We start from the raw sequence: 20,893 nt of genomic DNA, 5'->3' as shown, positions 1-20,893 counted from the left end.
AACACAGTGAGGTGTCATTAAACACAGTATCATTTCTGAGAGATTTAAATTGCGGATTATAATTAAAATAAAGTGGAATAATATAATAATTCTGGATAGTGAAGGTCGGTCCTGCGACAGAACTGATCTGTACAGTTACTGTAACTGTGGTTCTAAAAGAGGTTCTGCTGTGCAGAGTTTGTTCTAGGTACGTTTAAAACCATGATACAGAACGTTGGGTCGATGTGTTCTGGTTTTAAATGTACCTAGATTTTCCCAACAGCCACAGTTGCGGAACATCACCAGAACGGTTCTGTTCCAACATGTTTGTGTTTGTTGTTGTTGTTGTCGGTGGTGTCTGTGTTTTTGTTTGTGTTCTGTAAAGTTCAGGTTTGAATTCTGCTGCTTCCAGAAGGTTCTCTGTGGGCGGGGCCATCATCTTCATCAACAACATTAACATCTTCACCATAAAGATGATCATATTAGATCATCATCATGATTATAACATAATTTTCATCATGATGGTTTTAGTTAAGTTTTAATTTTATTTGATATGATTTATAACAAAGTTAAAATCTTCAATTTAATTACCATCTTATTTGCCGTCATCATCTTATACAATAATTTCATAATTTTGTACTTTGTTTTTGTTTCATAGTGGTTTTATCTTCATCACCATCATCATCATCTTCATAACGGTTTCTGTTTTATTAAAATTTTATTTGCTACTATAATTTTTTCACTATTAGTATCGATTATCTTCATCACGACCATCATCATCCTCACGCTCCTCATTATTTGTTTTCTTCAGAACTGTCTCTTTAGCTGTTTTAATTTTTTAGTAACTGTAGTATTATGTTGATAAATACTAAGCTATTATAGTTTTATGCTATTATTATTATCACATTTCTCCATGAGGATCAGTCAGTATTTCCTTCTTTTTTTACTGAGAGTAAAACATACTTAACACCATCAGATTTCTAATATATACGTAACAGTGAACACAAACAAATACATTTGTTAATGTGATATATATAAATATATAACATCAGAAGAGTCCTGAATTAAAAACATGCTTTCACAGTTTTTATAGCTGGTTTAATGGAATATAATTATTCCTGAGAATAATAATAAACCAGTAAAGGCGTAAGACGTATGTAGATGTGCTTGTTCAGCTCTGTGATTTTCCAAAAGACTAAATAACATTATTGTGCACCGGGTCACGAGCAGCGCTCCGTCTGTTTACACAGTAACGCCTGTTTTTAATCGATACTGTGAAAATAAGGGTCAGTCTGTCAGAAGGTCAGTCTCTGTCATGTCAGTTTATGTCAGAAATTCAGTCTGTCAGAAGGTCAGTTTATGTCAGAAGGTCAGTGTGTCAGGTCAGTCTCTGTCGTAAGGTCAGTTTCTGACGGAGTTTGTTGGCACCGCTCTCCGTTCAATCCGCCCGTTGTTACGTCACTGCGCGGGTCACGTGTCCCTCGGATGTCACGTGCCTGCCGAGGTCAGGTGATGCGGTGCGGAAGGATGGCGGCAGCTCGGAGCTCCTGCAGTCTGGAGACTTTACTGAGTGAGTTTAACTTCGTCTTTAATCCAAACTCGACATAAACTATCAGACCTTTTTACGCAGCGCTTCACATAATAAACACATCTCACAGTTTAACCGCCGCTTCACGGAGAGCCGCTCGCAGGAACTTTTATTTTGAAGCTGAAGTTCGCAGCTGATCGGAATTCTCCGTTCCACCTTAAATGGCGCAGCAGTGACAGACGCAGCCTCAGGCGCCAGAACGTAACTGCTGCACCATTTAAGGTGGAACGGAAAGTTCGATTTAAGAAGCTGAAAAATTGGAAGCTAACCTCGCAGATCTGCAGCAGAATAAAGTAATAATAATCAGTAAACACGTTAACAAATAAATACACGAGTAAATATAGCGGCGCGAGGCATTTTACCGCAATAATCGATAAATTAATAAACATGTTCTATTAGTTTAGCTCACGTGATCCGGAGGACAGCAGATGTTGTACATATTAAATATTTAAAGAATAATAGTAATAAAAAATAATATATTTATGTACAGCTCGGTGATGATTTAAATAAAAGAGCTCGTGAACAGTTGGAGGGGGCGGGGTAAACAGGAAGCGCGTGCACGCAGTCATGTGCTCTGATAAAGTTTTTAAATTCCTGTTTTGCTGTGACTCCGCACTGATTTTATTTTGCATGAAATGATATAAACTCCACTGCTCTCACTCTCAGTGGTGGAGTCTAACTGATACAGTGATGGAGAGAGAGAGAGAGAGAGGGAAGGGCTGGTAGAGTCTAACTGGTGTGAAATGGTTCAGATGTCTTTACAGTGGTGGTGATAGGAACCAGGGGTCGCCATGACTGCAACACAAATATAGACATTTTATTTACTATCCAGAACCACCAGTGAACCTACACGAGTCTTCTGAGTTTATATGGAATGTTGATGATGAAAATAGTGGAAAATCTGAAATAATAAGTTTTCTTTGGGGACTATTTTGCCTCACAGCGCCCTGCATGTATCCCTCCACCATGAATGGAGTTTAAGTTCTCTAAACTATCATAAAACAGTGTCTCAGTCATCAGGCAGTGAATTCATAACCGTTTCATGTAGGAACTTTCTGTGAGGGAGCTTTTAGAGGTGGACGTCTGGTTCCTATCACCACCACTGTGAACAGTTTATCTAGAATGGAGCGTTTCACACCAAACCACTCTGAGCCGCTCTGAGCTGCTCTGTTAACATCTTAATTTGTGGAATTCTCCTTTTTAAGTGATGTTATTTACAGAGTGTTGTTTATTTAGAGTCACTAATGAGATTTCATTGGGTAGCATAATGCAGTCACTTGCAGCACCCTAACAACCACTGGGGATACTACAGCCACCATAGCAACAGCATAGCAACCACCTGGGATAACATAGACACTACTTAGCAACTCCATAAAAGCCTCTTGACCATAGCAACCACTTGGAAAAATACAGCAACTGGTTATCTTCCCCTTTAGCTTCCATTTCGGATAACATAGAATCCGCTGAGCTGCATATTGATAAGCAGAGTTACCATAGCAACATAGAACTCTAGCAACCACCTGAAACACTGAAGCAGCCACCAGAGACGCCACAGCAGGAGGTCAGTCCTGTTCCTCCACTCCAGACTCACCAGACTGATTCTGCATGGCGCTTTAGGGGAACACGGTTCTCTATAATGCGACTGTTCACTGTAGCACTCAGATTTCTGTACTGTGGAACCGAGAAGCTCCGATTCACACACAGTGATCTGAGGCTCATCTGTGGACGTTTGGATACCGATACAGAACCAAATAGACCCGATACGGATGACCCACGGTTCCATCTGTATCAGCATAAAGATCACAGAAATATAATAAGCCCATAACTAACAGTGTTTATTTAGTCACAGTGTGTGTGTGTTCTAGATGAGGTGACGGATCCAGAGAACGTTTCTGAAAGATGGGACAGCATTCAGGAGTTTTATCAGCTGGTGAACTCGGAGCAGGACGGGTGAGGAACCAGACAGACAGACACAGATACAGATCAGAAAGACAGACACACACACACACACACACACACACACACACACACATATACCGATACAGATACAGAAAAACAGACAGATACAGAAAGATAGACAGACAGACAGACATATACAGGTACAGAAAGACAGACAGATACAGAAACACAGACACAGATACAGATACAGATACAGAAAAACAGACAGATACAGATACAGATACAGATAGACAGACAGACAGACAGACATATACAGGTACAGAAAGACAGACAGACAGATGGTGTTCTGTTAATAGACAGAAAATGCACTGATCCTGTTATTAATTAGACACTATAAGCAATATATGGTGTTTGGTGTTGGTATGGTGTTTATATGGTGATGGTATGGTGTTGGTATGTTTGGTGTCGGTATGGTGTTTATTTGGTGATGGTATGGTGTTTGTGTGGTGTTTGTGTGTTTGTATGGTGTTTGTATGGTATTTGTGTGTTTGCATGGTGTTTGTTTGGTGTTTATATGGTGTTTGTATGTTTGTTTGGTGTTTGGTATGGTGTTTTACAAGTTATTCCTCTGTTCAGTCCTCAGGTCGCTCTGCGGTTGTTGGCTCATAAGATCCAGTCTCCTCAGGAGAGAGAAGCTCTACAGGCTCTGACTGTAAGATCACAGAAACTACATTACCCACAATTCCACACCGCACACAGAGACACTGTACAGAGCAGGAGATCAGAAATAAGATTAGATTGAGATTTTTTAGATTCAGCTCATCATGAACTCTTACATTTCACCACAATTCAGTTTGACTCAGTTATTTTAGTCTGATTCAGAATTTAAAACAGTGAAAACACAAATGTAAACAAATGAACTGATTACACAGAAACGAACAACAGACAGTAAAACTACACAGTAAATTTCTTTATCTTTAAAAGTCGTTTGACTTTGCTGAGGAATGATGTCTGATTTTAAACGGAACGCTGAATCAATCTAAAATAACAGGGTCAGACTGAATTGTGGTGAAATACTTTATTAAATATTGTTGAATTGTATGTAAACGTTCACAGATGGTGTTGAGATGTGTATTCGGAGCCCTGCTGCTGCTGTAGTTCCTCATTCTGGAAACCAGAGTTTAGCAGTTTAACCAGCGTTTCCTCCGCAGTCGACGCTCCACGTTGAGAAACTTCACCAACAAACTCGCGCAATGAGCTTCAACACGGCCAGCAGAGCAGATTCCAGCACAGAGCCCTGTTAGCTAGAGCAGACGCTAACACGGCCAGCAGAGCAGATTCCAGCACAGAGCCCTGTTAGCTAGAGCAGACGCTAACACGGCAAACATCAGATTCCAGCACAGAGCCCTGTTAGCTAGAGCAGACGCTAACACGGCCAGCAGAGCAGATTCCAGCACAGAGCCCTGTTAGCTAGAGCAGACGCTAACACGGCAAACATCAGTTTCCAGCACAGAGCCCTGTCAGCTAGAACAGACACTAACACGGCAAACATCAGATTCCAGCACAGAGCCCTGTTAGCTAGAGCAGACGCTAACACGGCAAACATCAGATTCCAGCACAGAGCCCTGTTAGCTAGAGCAGACGCTAACACGGCCAGCAGAGCAGATTCCAGCACAGAGCCCTGTTAGCTAGAGCAGACACTAACACAGCAAACATCAGATTCCAGCACAGAGCCCTGTTAGCTAGAGCAGACGCTAACACGGCCAGCAGAGCAGATTCCAGCACAGAGCCCTGTTAGCTAGAGCAGACGCTAACACGGCAAACATCAGATTCCAGCACAGAGCCCTGTTAGCTAGAGCAGACACTAACACAGCAAACATCAGATTCCAGCACAGAGCCCTGTTAGCTAGAGCAGACGCTAACACGGCCAGCAGAGCAGATTCCAGCACAGAGCCCTGTTAGCTAGAGCAGACGCTAACACGGCAAACATCAGATTCCAGCACAGAGCCCTGTCAGCTAGAACAGACGCTAACACGGCAAACATCAGATTCCAGCACAGAGCCCTGTTAGCTAGAGCAGACGCCAACACAGCAAACATCAGATTCCAGCACAGAGCCCTGTCAGCTAGAACAGACGCTAACACGGCAAACATCAGATTCCAGCACAGAGCCCTGTCAGCTAGAACAGACGCTAACACGGCAAACATCAGATTCCAGCACAGAGCCCTGTTAGCTAGAGCAGATGCTAACACGGCAAACATCAGATTCCAGCACAGAGCCCTGTCAGCTAGAACAGACGCTAACACGGCAAACATCAGCAACAAACAAACAAATAGGTTTTCTTAAGCATCTAATAAATATAAGTAAATGCCATCCAGCCAAGCTAAGTGAGTTTTATTTGTGATGTAGCACAGATTTTACCACAATAAAATATTTCAAACATGTAATTGTATAAACGTCAGGACGTATAGGTGAGTTACGTTAGAGTTAGTATCGTATCGGTACTCTGTATCAGCCGATACTAAAGGATCAGGTAATGGTACCGGGGGAAAAAGTGGTTTCTCTGGTTGCAGTTTTAACAAACAGGCGTTAGGATGCAGATGTGTCTGTAGCACAACAGCTTAGACAATAAGCAACACGCTGACTTTAAAAACGCGAAGGTATAAGATAAAATACAGCGGATCAGAATCGATTATCGTACAGCTTCAGCTCCTGCATGAGGTGGAACTCCCCATGTTGGTGTCTTAAAAGAAAAATAATTTATTCATTGTCGCTGCTGCTCAGAGAATCCATTTCTTCCTCCTCTGCCGTCTTCCTCCCTTGTTTAGAGAGTTCAGACAGATAAACACTCAAGCCTTAACGCTGCTCATCACACAGCAGCCCTGACGCTGACTAGGAAACTGCAGGCCTGGAGCGACAGTTAAATCTGTAACCCAGTGAACAGACAGCGGCTCAGCGACAGCTAACAGTCTAACAGGCTAACGGCGACGGTCACCACAGATCAGGTTAGACTTCAGCTCAGGCTGTCTGACGTTACGCTCTCGGATACAAGTCTTTATCTTGCTGTGTGGGTGATGATGCTGACGTGACGGACTGTCGGTTCTAGAGCGGATCTCTTGTTCTGACAGCCGTCTGTCTGTCTGTCTGTACAGGGTTCTGTGATGAGCTCAGATGGACCATTTTTCAGGCTCTGATTCTCAGGTTTTCAGTGTCAGCACTTAATAAAAGATTCAATAAAAAACATTTTATCCAATCACTGAGGTGGGAAAGCTTGAGAACCCATGTGCTAGAACACCAAATATACCAGCAGAACCACATTAGTGTTAATATTTCATGATCTCACGTGTTTAAATGGTTATTGTCCTGTAATAATATGGGTGTAAATCTGTCTGTGACGTTGAGCTGATGTGTTTCAGCTGTTGGAGGCCTGTATGAATAACTGTGGGAAACGGTTCCGCGCTGAAGCTACGAAGTTCCGCTTCCTGAATGAACTCATTAAAGTTCTCTCACCAAAGGTAACAAACACTCACTGCAGCTGATTCATACCATCAATAGGAACAACATGAGGTACATCTGTGTCTCTGTGTGTGTCGGTTTGTGTGTGTGTCTGTCTCTCTGTGTGTGTGTGTGTGTGTGTGTGTGTGTGTGTGTGTGTGTCTGTGTGTGTGTGTGTGTTTGTCTGTGTGTGTGTCTGTCTGTGTGTGTGTCTGTCTGTGTGTGTGTCTGTCTCTGTGTGTGTCTGTCTGTGTGTGTGTGTCTGTGTGTCTGTGTGTCTGTGTGTGTGTCTGTCTGTGTGTGTGTCTGTCTCTGTGTGTGTGTGTGTGTGTGTGTGTGTGTGTAGTATCTGGGTTCCTGGAGTTCTGCTCAGGTGAAGGAGAAGATAACGGAGGTTCTGTACAGCTGGACTCAGTGGCTGAAGGACGAGCCGAAGGTGCAGGAGGCCTATCACATGCTGAAGAAACAAGGTGGTAAACTACAGTTAAACTGCAGTTATGCTACAGTAATTGTTGTTTACAGGTTAAGACTGTTTGTTGTTTTTGTTTACGGGTGAAGACGGTTTGTTGTTTTTGTTTACGGGTGAAGACGGTTTGTTGTTTTTGTTTACGGGTGAAGACGGTTTGTTGTTTTTGTTTACGGGTGAAGATGGTTTTTTGTTTTTGTTTACAGGTGAAGGCGGTTTGTTTTTGTTTACGGGTGAAGACGGATTTGTTTTTGTTTACGGGTTAAGATGGTTTGTTGTTTTTGTTTACAGGTGAAGACTGTTGTTTTTGTTTACGGGTTAAGATGGTTTGTTGTTTTTGTTTACAGGTGAAGACGGTTTGTTGTTTTTGTTTACGGGTTAAGATGGTTTGTTGTTTTTGTTTACCGGTGAAGACGGTTTGTTGTTTTTGTTTACAGGTGAAGACGGTTTGTTGTTTTTGTTTACAGGTGAAGACTGTTTGTTGTTTTTGTTTACAGGTGAAGACTGTTGTTTTTGTTTACGGGTTAAGATGGTTTGTTGTTTTTGTTTACAGGTGAAGACTGTTTGTTGTTTTTGTTTACAGGTGAAGACTGTTGTTTTTGTTTACGGGTTAAGATGGTTTGTTGTTTTTGTTTACACGTGAAGATGGTTTGTTGTTTTTGTTTACCGGTGAAGACGGTTTGTTGTTTTTGTTTACAGGTGAAGACGGTTTGTTGTTTTTGTTTACAGGTGAAGACGGTTTGTTGTTTTTGTTTACGGGTTAAGATGGTTTGTTGTTTTTGTTTACAGGTGAAGACTGTTTGTTGTTTTTGTTTACAGGTCTGGTGAAGAGCGACCCGAAGCTGCCGGACAGCGTGTTGATGCCTCCTCCGTCTCCGAGACAGGATGTGTCCGTGTTTGATGATGAAGACAAAGCGAAGGTAGTGCAGATTCCTGAGAGCCGAACAGCAGCACTGTGAACGTTACGGAGCTCTGACTGACCTTCTGTCTGTGTTCCAGCTGCTGTCCAGGCTTCTGAAGAGTGGACGGCCTGAAGACCTGGAGACGGCTAACAGACTCATCAAGAGCACCGTCAGAGAGGTCTGCCTGTCTGTCTCTATGTCTGTCTATCTGTCTGACTGTCTGTCTGACTGTCTGTCTGTCTGTCTGTCTGTTATTTCGGCTTGCTAGGTGGTTGCTAGGCTGTTGGCGTGGTTTTTTAGGTGGTTGCTAGGCTGTTGCTGTGGTATTTTAGGTGGTTGATAGGTTGTTGCCAAGGTATTTTAGGTGGTTGCTAGGTTGTTGCCAAGGCATTTTTAGGTGGTTGCTAGGTTGTTGCCGTGGTATTTTAGGTGGTTGATACGTTGTTGCTATGGTATTTTAGGTGGTTGCCAGGTTGTTGCTATGGTGTTTTAGGTGGTTGATAGGTTGTTGTCATGTTATTTTAGGTGGTTGATAGGTTGTTGCTATGGTGTTTTAGGTGGTTGATAGGTTGTTGTCATGGTATTTTAGGTGGTTGATAGGTTGTTGCTATGGTATTTTAGGTGGTTGATAGGTTGTTTCCAAGGTATTTTTTAGGTATTTTAGGTGATTGATAGGTTGTTGCTGTGGTATTTTAGGTGGTTGATAGGTTGTTGCTATGGTATTTTAGGTGGTTGCTAGGCTGTTGCCATGGTATTTTAGGTGGTTGATAGGTTGTTGCCATGGTATTTTAGGTGTTTGCTAGGTTGTTGCCAAGGTATTTTTTTAGGTGGTTGCTAGACTGTTGGTGTGGTATTTTAGGTGGTTGATAGGTTGTTGCTATGGTATTTTAGGTGGTTAATAGGTTGTTGTCATGGTATTTAGGGTGGTTGATAGGTTGTTGCCAAGGTATTTTTTAGGTGGTTGCTAGGTTGTTGCCGTGGTTTTTTAGGTGGTTCCTATGTTGTTGCTATGGTATTTTAGGTGGTTGCTAGGCTGTTGCTGTGCTATTTTAGGTGGTTGCTAGGTTGTTGCCAAGGTATTTTTTAGGTGGTTGCTAGGTTGTTGCCGTGGTTTTTTAGGTGGTTCCTATGTTGTTGGTATGGTATTTTAGGTGGTTGCTAGGCTGTTGCTGTGCTATTTTAGGTGGTTGATAGGTTGTTGTCATGGTATTTTAGGTGGTTGATAGGTTGTTGCTATGGTATTTTAGGTGGTTGCTAGGTTGTTGCTGTGGTAGTTTAGGTGGTTGATAGGTTGTTGCTACGGTATTTTAGGTGGTTGCCAGGATGTTGCCATGGTATTTTAGGTGGTTGCTAGGTTGTTGCCATGGTATTTTAGGTGGTTGATAGGTTGTTGCCAAGGTATTTTTTTAGGTGGTTGCTAGGCTGTTGGTGTGGTATTTTAGGTGTTTGCTAGGCTGTTGCTATGGTATTTCAGGTGGTTAATAGGTTGTTGCTATGGTATTTTAGGTGGTTGCCAGGTTGTTGCTATGGTATTTTAGGTGGTTAATAGGTTGTTGTCATGGTATTTTAGGTGGTTGCTAGGTTGTTGCCATGGTATTTTAGGTGGTTGCTAGGTTGTTGCCATGGTATTTTAGGTGGTTGCCAGGTTGTTGCTGTAGTATTTTAGGTAGTTGCTAGGTTGTTGCTGTGGTATTTTAGGTGGTTGCTAGGTTGTTGGCGTGGTTTTTTAGGTGGTTGCTAGGCTGTTGCCATGGTATTTTAGGTGGTTGCCAGGTTGTTGCTGTAGTATTTTAGGTAGTTGCTAGGTTGTTGCTGTGGTATTTTAGATGGTTGCTAGATTGTTGCTAACTGGTTGCTATTGTATCTCTGATTTTAAGAGTGTTGCAGTGGTTTCTAAGTTATTCCTCGTGGTTGTGAGGGTTACCCATTTCAACAGTGTTTCAGGTTGTTGCTTGGGAGTTGCTAACCAGTTGCTATGGTATTGCTGGTGGTTGCTAAGGTGATGAATACTGATTGCTATGGAATTTCAGGTGGTTTCTAGGGAGTTGCTATGGTATTTTAGGTGGTTGTTAGGACGTTGCTAAGTGGGTGCTAAGCCGTCCAAGGTGGTTGCAGTGGTCTTCCTATGTGGCTGCTGTAGTGTTTCAACTGGTTGCCACAGTGTGCCTATGCAGGTGCTGTTATCCTAGATGGTTGCTAAGGTGTTGCTAGCCAGTTGCTGGGGTATCGTAGGTGATTGCTAGGGTGTAGGTAGGTGGTTCACACATTATTCCAGGTGGTTGGTAGGGTGTTGCTAACCGGTTGCTACGGTATCTGTTGTGGTTGGTAGGGTGTTGCTAACTGGTCGCTATGGTATCTGTTGTGGTTGGTAGTGTGTTGCAAGGTTATTTCATTGCTTAGTCACTAATAAAACCTCATTGCTCACTCTAAATAAAACACACACTCTAAATATCACTGAAGAGGGAAAATTGACTCAGTTCTCACAGTTTCTGTATAATTCAGTGTTCAGATGTAATTTAGATGTAAACAGTTATTCAGAGTGGTTTGGCGTGGTGGTGATGGGAACCAGGGGTTATTATTTCATGATATTTACGTCTAGATGTGTTAAATAACTCTGAACACGGCACCTTTGGTGGCAGAACACACCTTTTTTAGGTCAGCAAAACTGCAGGAAGAGATAGTATTAAAGTAAATAACACTCAATATTTGGTTGCAGATCTCTTGCCAGCAGTGCTCATCGTGCAGGTGACCCACTAACATCACCAGACTGTTGCATTCTTCCTTTGTGATGCTTTTCCAGACTTTTACTGCAGCTTCTTTCAAGTATTGTATGTTTTTCTGGGGTTTCTGTCTTCAGTCCTCTCATCAGGAGGTGAAGTGCTGCTCAGCTGGGTGAAGGTCTGGAGACTGAGTTGTCCAGTCCAACACCTTCTTGTTTTCCCCTGATAATGTCCTCTGTTGTGTTGACAGTGAGATTTGGGTCGTTGTCCTGCTGCAAGTTCCTCCTGAATATATCGGCTGCATTTCTCTGTAAATTGGCCAACAGAATGTTTCGGTAAACTTCTGCATTCATTCTGCTGCACCATCATGAGTTACACCGTCAGTAAAGATTAGTAGTGAGTTCCTTCCAGAGCAGCCGTGCAAGCTCAGGCTGTGACACTGACACTACCTCCACCATGCTTGACCAGCAAGCTTGTATGTTCTGGATCATGAGCAGATCCTTTCTTTCTCCATCACTCTAGTGGAGGTTCATTCTGGTCTCATCAGTCCATAAAACTGTTCCAGAACTTTCATGCGGTGTGGTGTCTATTTCTGCTCTCTGGTCTTTTTCTTCTTCACCCCTGCCCCGTGGAGCATGGAGTGATTTTGCTGACTGTTTTGTTTTTTTTTCGCTGCTCTCTCAGTGTTTGTCATCAACTGTTGTTGTTTTTTTTGGCCAATCTGTTCGATGTCTGGTTTTTAGTACACCACCACCTTTTTCAGGACCCTTCGAATTGTTGTATTGGCCACCCCCAATGCTCAGTGATCGATTTTCCTTCTTTTCTCAGCTTCAGAATGTCTTGTTTCTCTTTTTTAGACAGCTCTCTAGTCTCCATGTTGGTTTATCCTTAACAACCAATGTGGTCTTCACAGGAGACCCCAGGGCTCAAACCAAAAACATTCAGAGCTATTAACTGTTTGAATAATCAGTCTGCTTGAAACAAAAAAGTGGGTTCAAACAAGAGGTACCATGTTGTAAGTTGTTTAACACATTTAAGTGTAAATATGAGGAAATAAAACCCAAATACTGTTCTATTGTCTATAATTATTTTTTCTGAGTTTTTCTTTACAGCTGTCACGATGTCCCTGTCATCAACTGCTGTTGTTTTCCTTGGGCAAGTTTGATGGGTGGTTGTTACTACACCAGAGTGTTTTTTCTTCAGGACACAGTTTTCCCTGTTCTCAGCTTCAAAATGTTTTTTTGAAGCTGGAATTATTTTTCTCTTGTAGACCATTTTATGGTCTTCATGCTGGTCTATCCTTCTTAACAGCAAATGCAGTCCTTACAGGAGACCCTTGGGCTCAAACCAAGAGCCAAGACATTCAGAGCTATTAACTGTTCAAATAATCAATCTAAATGCTCCAGTAGTTTTGCTCAGTTGAGAAAGTGTGGGTTCACAGAAGGTGCCATGTTGTAAGTTTAACACATCTAGATGTAAATATGAGGAAATAAAAGCTGAAACTCTGATCCATCATCTGTGTTTATCTTCTGATCTCCAACCCAGATGTCTTCAGTGTAGAGAGGAAACAAAATAATCAGCCTCACAATTCCAGACAAGACTGTTTAGCCATTTTACTTCTTATCCAGAACCACTAGAGAACCTGCTTGTGTCCTCTGGGTTTATATATTTCATATTACTGTTTGTGTCTGACAGGAGCAGGAGAAGATGGAGAGAGAGGGCAGGCGTATCAGCACTTTACAGGAAGTGGAGAAATGCACATCAGATCTACGACTGTTACTGAACCAACACACACACCACACTGCGGAGATGAAGGTGGGAGGGTTTCTAAGGTTTTAGAGCATCTAGTTCATTATTATTTATTTAACTTAATCCTTAGAAATTGTTCCATGTTGAAAATACACCACTTAGGTCTCACACTAAACCTTTAAATCTCACACATTTCAGTGAATTTCCTGTTGAAAATGGATTGTAAAGTTGTACTAGTGTGTATGTAGTTGCCGGTGGATGCTGCGCAGTGAGGGACATCTAGTGGTGATCTAATGGTACTGCATCACAGTGAACTGAATGATGTGAACTCTCAACACTCTCTTTCTGGACTGTCAGGACTGTAAGAAAGACAGAACAGAACAGATCTGTGTTTGATTATAAGGCCTTGTGAATGTTAATGTTTATATATATTTTAAAATTAGTATCGCATACGTAGATTGACCTCACTTATTGTCTGTTGAAATGCTACGGTTACATTTTCAGCGTAAGTCAATGTAAAGTGTTTCTCTTTTTGGTTGTATGGAATTATCCTTTGATTGAAGGTTACAAACAGGGTTTTTCAAAGACAAAGACCCCGAGGATGGACCACCTACAGGTGTAACAGCCTTCGAATCTCAGACTGAACCAAGAAAACCCAGAAAAAACCCAGAGTCTGATCACACCACAACAAACCGAAGAAATGCTGGATCTTCATGAGAGATTTTGGATTCAGCTCGATGTTTGTAACACAGTTTGAGCTGATTTTCGAGGTGATAACATCGTCTGTGATGAAGCAGAGAATAAACGAATCCTGTTACCAGAGAAACTTAACACATACAAACATATCAAACAGGGCATGAATATAATAATAAGATACAATAACGTCACATTTTCGCAGTTCGAAAAATCACATGAGGCATACAGGATGTTATCAGTAATACAGGTGATCAAACTCTCGTCTGAAAATACTAATAAAGGCCTTCAGGCTTCACGTGTGAGAGCAGGAATCGAGTATCTGCTGCTCTAAGCGCTCGGAGGTCTGTTTTAAAATAAAGCTTTGAAGCCAAACAAATTACGCTGTTAGTTGGAGGCTTAACAGATACACATCTAACCAGAAGTGAGCCAGAGCTGCGTTCGTTTCTTTAGCACGTCATCCAGAACTTGGTGACTGCTAAACAAAACAGACAGGCTACATTAATAACTGTAATATATGCGCTTTAAATGATCTGGTGGGTTAAACTTCGTGAGCCACGAGTAAGAAAAGGTTGGAACCTCTGCTGTAGGAAGTTGACTGCTTTTCTCTGCAGACATCCAGCAGGGGGCGCTCTCACCGGTTTTACCAGGCCCCCCGGATTTTGCCTTCCAAAGCGTGTCTTCAGAAGTTATTACTGAATGGAAGTTAATATTCTTAAATGTGAATGTTGTAATTGAATGTGATTATAATTCTGAAGTGTGACTGTTACAGTGGAATGTGATCGTTGTAATGAAGTGTGATCGTTGTAATGAAGTGCGATCGTTGTAATGAAGTGTGATTGTTGTTGGCAGGATCTGTACGAGCGCTGTGATCGTCTGAGGCCGAACCTGTTCAGATTGGCCAGCGACACCCTGGAGGACGACGAGGCTTTAGGTTCAGACACGTTAGCTTATAAACTTTACCGTATGAACTGTATGAGTTTTAGCTGTTAGCGTTCCGTTTCTGACTGTGATTTATATGTGCTGATGTTCTGCAGCTGGAATTCTGAAGTGGAACGATGAGCTGAGTCATGTGATGAACCTGTACAGAGAGAAAACACAGAAAGAAGAAGGAGAGATGGGGGCGGAGCCTATCCACAACAACGACAACGTAAACAACCAGGGTTCGTTATTCTGCTGTTTACACGCACAGCCAGAAAGCCCCCTACAGAGGAAATCCAGCTGTAAGCTGAGAGGGTCGGGGCTAAACTGCTGTAGGATGAATGGGCGGGGCTAAACTGCTGTAGACTGAATGGGTGGGGCTAAACTGCTGTAGATTGAATGGGTGGAGCTAAACGGCTGTACGCTGTTTCTACAGAGCCTGTCAGTCCTATCAGGACGTACCACCTCATTAACTTCTCTGTGGCGGGGGACAGCGCCCCCTGTGGCCACACTGAGGACGGCGGCTCTCTGATCCTGCTGGATGAGGACAGCGTTCCTGCCTACGGTGCGATAATAATTTCACACTCTAAAATACTTTTAATCTGTTCTTTCAGGGAGTTAAAATCTAATTAATCTTTCAATCTGTCGAGACGTGTTCGGTGTCTGAAGTTCACTTATTTAATTTTTGCACAGGAGCTACGAGGTTAATGTAGCTAACAAGTAATGGAAGCTTATAGCCCACTGATTAGCATGATGCTAACTGTACTGCCTAAATCATCACATACCTGCTTCAAACGTGTTGGCAAATTTGGCTTCCAGTTTTCCAGCTTCTTATTCACATTTTTTGTTCCACCTTAAATTTTAAGCTTGAATACGAAGCCAACTTTACTAACATGTTTGAGGCAACAGTGTGATGATTCAGGCATACAGATAGCACCATGCTAATCGGTGGGATATAAGCTTCCATTACTCGTTAGCTCCAGTACTAAAGCTAAAGAACTGAGCACGTCTCAGCTGATCAGCTGTGTTTGTTGAAAGGGAGGAAACTGGTGGAGTTTTTTTACTTTAATGTTGCTTTTATGTTGTGTAACCGTACTCGGCATCGTCTGTCCTTTGCTGGAGCGCCGTGTTTCTGATTTCGTCTTTTCACTGATAAGCAGATTCCCGCAGTCCGAGAACAGAGGAAACGAGATCGTACCTGGACGAGCTCATACAGGTAATCAGATCGTAATATCCGAATCAGAGCTTACGTCCTGTTTCTGCGAGTGCACTGATGAAAATATAGTGTTCATTTACAGCTGGAGGACATGGTGAGAGTTTCAGGCAGTATGGAGATGACCTGTGGGAATGGAGACTACAGTACCCACAATGCACCAGTATTACCTGCCATGTGAGTGATGAGTGGGAAACTGAGTCTTTCTCTTTTTTAGCAAGTTTTTATTTGAAGAGTGAGCTGATATTTCTCTTTTCAGGGAGGAGCACCTGACCAGATCAGAGTTCAATCAGCCAATCATTACTCCAGGATTTCCCAAGCCCCTCCCACCCTCCTCACTTCAGGACATCCATGTGCCTCTTGGATCCATTAAGCCCAGTAAGTGACCGAGACATTAAAGCGATAGTTCAGCAGTCTGGTGTTTAAAGTTTGGCTTTTTCAGTCAAGTGGGGGGTTTAGCTATGCTAATGTACTTTAGCCCGTTCTGCTACTGTTTTAAGCTATGCTGAGGTGCTGTAGTCCATGCTAGTATTTTAGCTGTGCTAATGTACCTTACTCTGTTTTGATAGCTACACTAATGTACATTACCCTGTTTTGCTTCTGTGTTTAGCTACGCTATTGTGCTTTAGTCCATGTTAATATATATATAGCGTAGGTACCCCTGTTATCAGCCACCTCACAACAAAACATCGGGAATCTAAGCTAACTGTAAATAAATGGAAGCACTTTACTCACCCAAATCAATGTTTTTCGGGAGAGATACGTGTGTAGATTAATGTCCAAGAGTCATTTGACATGATGAGAGAACAGTTTTTTCAATATTCATGTTTTTGTCTACTTTGACACTAGAATCGCTAGAATGATGGGGGTCCCCCAATATCGGCCACCTCACTTCCGGTTTTCCGTAACTCATCTTTCAGCCTAAAATTCAGCGTATAAAATTGTAAAAAACATAAAATATATGTATATATTCATTAGTAAAATGTGATGTTATTGTATTGTTTCATTATTCAGCTTGATTTGCTTGTTTATCTAAGTATAGAGCTCAGCTCTTTGCTGCGCACCTGGTTGTGCCAGTCAAATGAGAAATCGCGTTTACGCATCATTCCTACCAGACTCAATGCCTTACAGTGCTTCACAATAAGGTAAAGTTTTTTTTTACCTCAGAGAAGAGAAAGCTAACCGATAAGCTAACTTTCTACACAGACCAATATCCATCGCGGAATGGAAATGAGTTGTGTGTTGCATGCGGTTTTGTATACGCAGAATTACGTCATTAGTGATACTCAAATATTGTTTTCAGATATGATTTTTTGCTAGAATAAAGTTTAGATGCCCTTGTAAGGTGCAAACTTATGTGTTTTGAATTTCGCCTGAGCAATTGGCGGAGAGAGAGAGAGGAATTGTGCAATGCGCGCAAGTGGCCGATATTGGGGGACGGCCGATGTTAGGGGTAGCTACATTATATGAGTCATACAGCAGCAGAAACCACATAATCAAGTCTATTAGCGATTACTGAACTCGGTTTAAATGAGTGATGATTAAATGAGTGATGGTATGGAGTTAGCACCAAGCTAATTGGTGGGGTATAACCTTCCATTACTTGTTAGCTACGTTAGCCTCGTAGCTCCAGTGCTAAAACTACAGAAGCAAACTTTAGACACCAAACACGTCTCAGTGATTGACCATGTTTGGGGTAAGTTTAGGGGAGAAATTAATTTGTACTGACTAATGAACTGGGGCTGAATCTCAAACAGCTGCTGCTCCCTGCATAGTGCACTACTTAGGAATTACAGTATTGGCTCCCAAATGTAAAGATCTAACAAACAGCCACATGTGCACAGCTCCCTAATGGACTCGGTTGTAGTGTACTGAACTGTTTGAGATTAACGTTAACTTCACTCTTATTAACCTTAACGTCACTCTTATTAACTTTAACGTTACTATTATGAACGTTACTCTTATTAATGGTAACGTCACTCTTATTAAAGTTAATGTCACTTTTATTAACGTTAACGTCACTCTTATTAATGTCACTCTTATTAACATTAACGTCAGTCTTATGTTACTCTTATTAACGTCAACGTCACTCTTATTAACGTTAACCTCACTCTTATTGTCACTCTTATTAACGTTAATGTCACTCTTATTAATGTTAACGTCACTCTTATTAATGTTAACGTCAGTCTTATTAATGTCACTCTTATTAACGTTAATGTCACTCTTATCAACGATAACCTCACTCTTATTAATGATGACGTCACTCTTATTAACGTTAATGTCACTCTAATTAACGTTATCTCTGTTAACGTTGAAGATGTCTCGCGTGTTTTAGGTCACTTAAAGCCGATAACAGTTTTTGACCATCATGGGGTTCGTGTGTCTCTGCACTTCACCAAAGAAGCTCCTGCGTCTCGGCCTGACGTTGCTGCCTTTGTCATCTCCGCTGTCAACACCTCTGCACTTCCTGTTTCTGACTTCCTGTTCCTGGCTGCTGTTCCCAAGGTAACGCCACCTTCTGATTAGCCAAGTCTTTACCTCCAAAAAGCAGTTTTCCGTTACACACTCGTTAACTATGAATATCAAGCAGACACTCTAAACGGTTTATTAGCGTTTCTTATTTTGTTTTATTCTTATTATATTTTTTATTCACATTTCAAAATTCAAAACTTTATTTTAGTCATTCCTCCCATTTTATCCTATTTTATAAGATTTTTTTCTTATATTTTTATGTATGTTGAAAATATTTTGTTTCCTTATTTTAATCAATATCCACATTTTTTGTATTTAAATAAAAGCTTTTAATTTTTGTTACATTTTAATGTACATAATTTTTTTATTTTCTTATATTAATCATTATTCACATTTTTTCTATGTAAATGAGTTTATTCTTTGTCATTTTGATCTCTGTGTAACTCCAGTGTAAACCATGTTTTTTCTCCATCATTCTGCATCCATCACTCCATCTTTCTCAGTCATTTTCAGCCCTCATCTCTCTCTCTTTCTTCGTGTCCGTGCGCTTCATACTCCTGCTTTCCAGACGATGCAGGTGAAGCTGCAGCCGGCCACAGGAAGTGCTTTGCCTCCATACAGCCCTCTGCTGCCCCCTGCTGCCATCTCCCAGATACTGCTGCTCTCCAACCCCCTCAGGGTGAGACTAAAGGTCACGCCGTATGGTTTCAGACACACAGTCTGTTTCTGATTGACGTGTCTGTCTGGACGTCCAGTCTGCTGCTGTATCAGATTATTGATTATTGATTATTGGGTTTCTGATCGGAGTCTGTGTCTGTCTGTCTGCAGAAGCCAGTGCGAGTGCGTTTCAAACTGACTCTGACACTCGGAGGGGAGACACTCCAGCAGGATGGGGAAATCGACCAGTTCCCGGAGTGGGACAGCTGGACTGACCTTTGACATTTGATCTTCGACCTTTGAGCTGCACAATGAACGCCCTTTCACTCGTGCCTTAATCAGTGTTCTTTCCTGAATGATGCGTCAGACCTGCTGAGTTTTATACGTTTTATATTGTATTTATGTGTGATTTATAAACTCTGAGCTGGACAGTTTAAACTGCTGAAATGTGTTAAAGTGCCAAATAAACTAGGGTGTGCTGCCCCCTAGAGCTCAGTCCTGAATCTCTCCCTGATGCTGCTTTTACGCTGATCCGGCAGCATGATGGGTCCTGCGTATCGGAGCTGAACTTAGCTTCCTGTTCGAATTTTCCTGTTCCACTTTAAATGGTGCAAAAGTTACATGAGGCACCATTTAACTGCTGCATCATTTAAGGTGGAACAGGAAAATTCGAACAAGAAGCCAGTGAATTAGAATCTGACCAGCTTTGCAGTTTTAATGCTGATAGTATTTTTTAAAGGTGATTTAAGATACCAGAATATCCTACTTGAAGGTTTTATTTAGAGAGCTACCTATAAATCGCTTTACCTATAAAGCGCTACGGTAGTACATTTTGACAAGAAAGCACAATTTCTCACCAGCTGAGGAAAACTCCCAGGACTCACATCAGATGCCCAGATGTCTGCGGTCACGCTAATGTAGGCCTCATTATCGTCAGTGAGTGTGAATATGAGTAGCAGAAAAATAACGACAACTGGGTTTGGTGTAACGTGTTCGAGCAGCAGTCGAAACCCAACATCCTCCTCATAAGAGAACAGCTGATCATCTAGAGTCATGAACTCCATCAGGTTTCCTGTAATATTTGTAGCTTTTAGGCTGTTTTTGACAACTGAGTACCTGCAGGAGTTTTTTGTTAGCTGGATTTATGGATATCGATATGATTCCAATACCATCATGCATCTCTAGTTGCTGTGTCAGAGCAGCGTAAATACAGCCTAAACTCTGCAGTCCTCGTTAAACTCCACACTTTAGTGACATCAACAACGCGCAGATCTACAGGGCAAGATGTTCTGCATGTCGGTGTATCAGTCGTCCTGTTTTTAAAGACAATTCATCTGCAGAATCTGAATTTAGTTTACAAGCATAACGCAGCTAAAAAGGTTAATACATTCATCTGAGTATCTTCTTCTCCATCACGCTGGTCAGTCGAACAAGCCCCGGTCCTGTAGTTGACGCTGGAGGCCGCAGTGAGGGCGCGAGTGCTGTTTGGGACTGAGCTCTAATTTACTCATCTGAGGGTGTTTCGTGAAGACTCATCAGTAAAGCTGGACAACTTAAACCCAAAGAGAGAATTAATTATTCATTAATTGACCAGTTAAGATGTAAACAGAGCGGTTCAGAGTGGTTTGGTGTGAAACGCTCCGTTCTAGAGAAACTTACAAAATCAGAACTGTTCACAGTGGTGGTGATAGGAACCAGACGTCCACCTCTAAAAGCTCCTCACAGAAAGTTCCTACATGAAATGGTTATGAATTCACTGCCTGATGACTGAGACACTGTTTTATGATAGTTTAGAGAACTTAAACTCCATTCATGGTGGAGGGATACATGCAGGGCGCTGTGAGGCAAAATAGTCCCCAAAGAAAACTTATTATTTCAGATTTTCCACTATTTTCCATCATCAACATTCATATAAACTCAGAAGACTCGTGTAGGTTCACTGGTGGTTCTGGATAGTGAATAAAATGTCTATATTTGTGTTGTAGTCATGGCGACCCCTGGTTCCTATCACCACCACTGTAAAGACATCTGAACCATTTCACACCAAACCACTCTGAATCACTCGGTTTACATCTCACACACTAAATTATGGGGGGTTTTGACTTTATCAGACGAGGTGAGAAATCCTGCTCTGTGACTC

At 41.8% G+C, this 20,893-nt stretch overlaps 1 protein-coding gene across 2 annotated transcripts; it reads left to right on the top strand.

Annotated features, from left to right (window-relative positions):
• Positions 1 to 1,400: 1,400 nt before the first annotated feature.
• On the top strand, positions 1,401 to 20,441 carry LOC118804446 (ADP-ribosylation factor-binding protein GGA3-like). 2 transcript variants are annotated; one of them, XR_005006988.1, is made up of 17 exons: positions 1,401 to 1,549; positions 3,433 to 3,517; positions 4,103 to 4,178; positions 6,882 to 6,980; positions 7,307 to 7,430; positions 8,246 to 8,346; positions 8,426 to 8,506; positions 12,744 to 12,863; positions 14,343 to 14,424; positions 14,528 to 14,653; positions 14,848 to 14,976; positions 15,572 to 15,627; positions 15,710 to 15,801; positions 15,884 to 16,002; positions 17,960 to 18,129; positions 18,600 to 18,775; positions 18,925 to 20,441. XR_005006988.1 is itself a non-coding variant. In XM_036564954.1 (17 exons), the coding sequence occupies exons 1-17, from the start codon at positions 1,465 to 1,467 to the stop codon at positions 19,033 to 19,035; spliced, it is 1,767 nt and encodes a 588-aa protein (XP_036420847.1). In that variant the 5' UTR covers positions 1,401 to 1,464; the 3' UTR covers positions 19,036 to 20,441. The 2 variants fall into 2 exon arrangements, 1 of the variants encoding a protein (XP_036420847.1); XM_036564954.1 differs by having other exon boundaries at positions 18,665 to 18,775.
• The last annotated feature ends 452 nt before the right edge of the window (positions 20,442 to 20,893 follow it).

This window comes from Colossoma macropomum, unplaced genomic scaffold (genome assembly GCF_904425465.1).
Source record: "Colossoma macropomum unplaced genomic scaffold, Colossoma_macropomum, whole genome shotgun sequence".
NCBI classification, from domain to species: Eukaryota; Metazoa; Chordata; class Actinopteri; order Characiformes; family Serrasalmidae; genus Colossoma; species Colossoma macropomum.
Note: the sequence above shows the minus strand (reverse complement) of the source record. Positions and strands in the feature narration are given on the sequence as shown.

What these genes read in the sequence shown, in the direction of transcription:
- LOC118804446 (XM_036564954.1), top strand. Translation starts at nt 1,465, where the DNA reads ATGTCACGTGCCTGCCGAGGTCAGGTGATGCGGTGCGGAAGGATGGCG. An exon ending in TCTTGGATCCATTAAGCCCA is followed by an intron (nt 16,003 to 17,959) that starts GTAAGTGACCGA and finishes CGCGTGTTTTAG; the next exon opens with GTCACTTAAAGCCGATAACA. An exon ending in TGCTCTCCAACCCCCTCAGG is followed by an intron (nt 18,776 to 18,924) that starts GTGAGACTAAAG and finishes GTCTGTCTGCAG; the next exon opens with AAGCCAGTGCGAGTGCGTTT.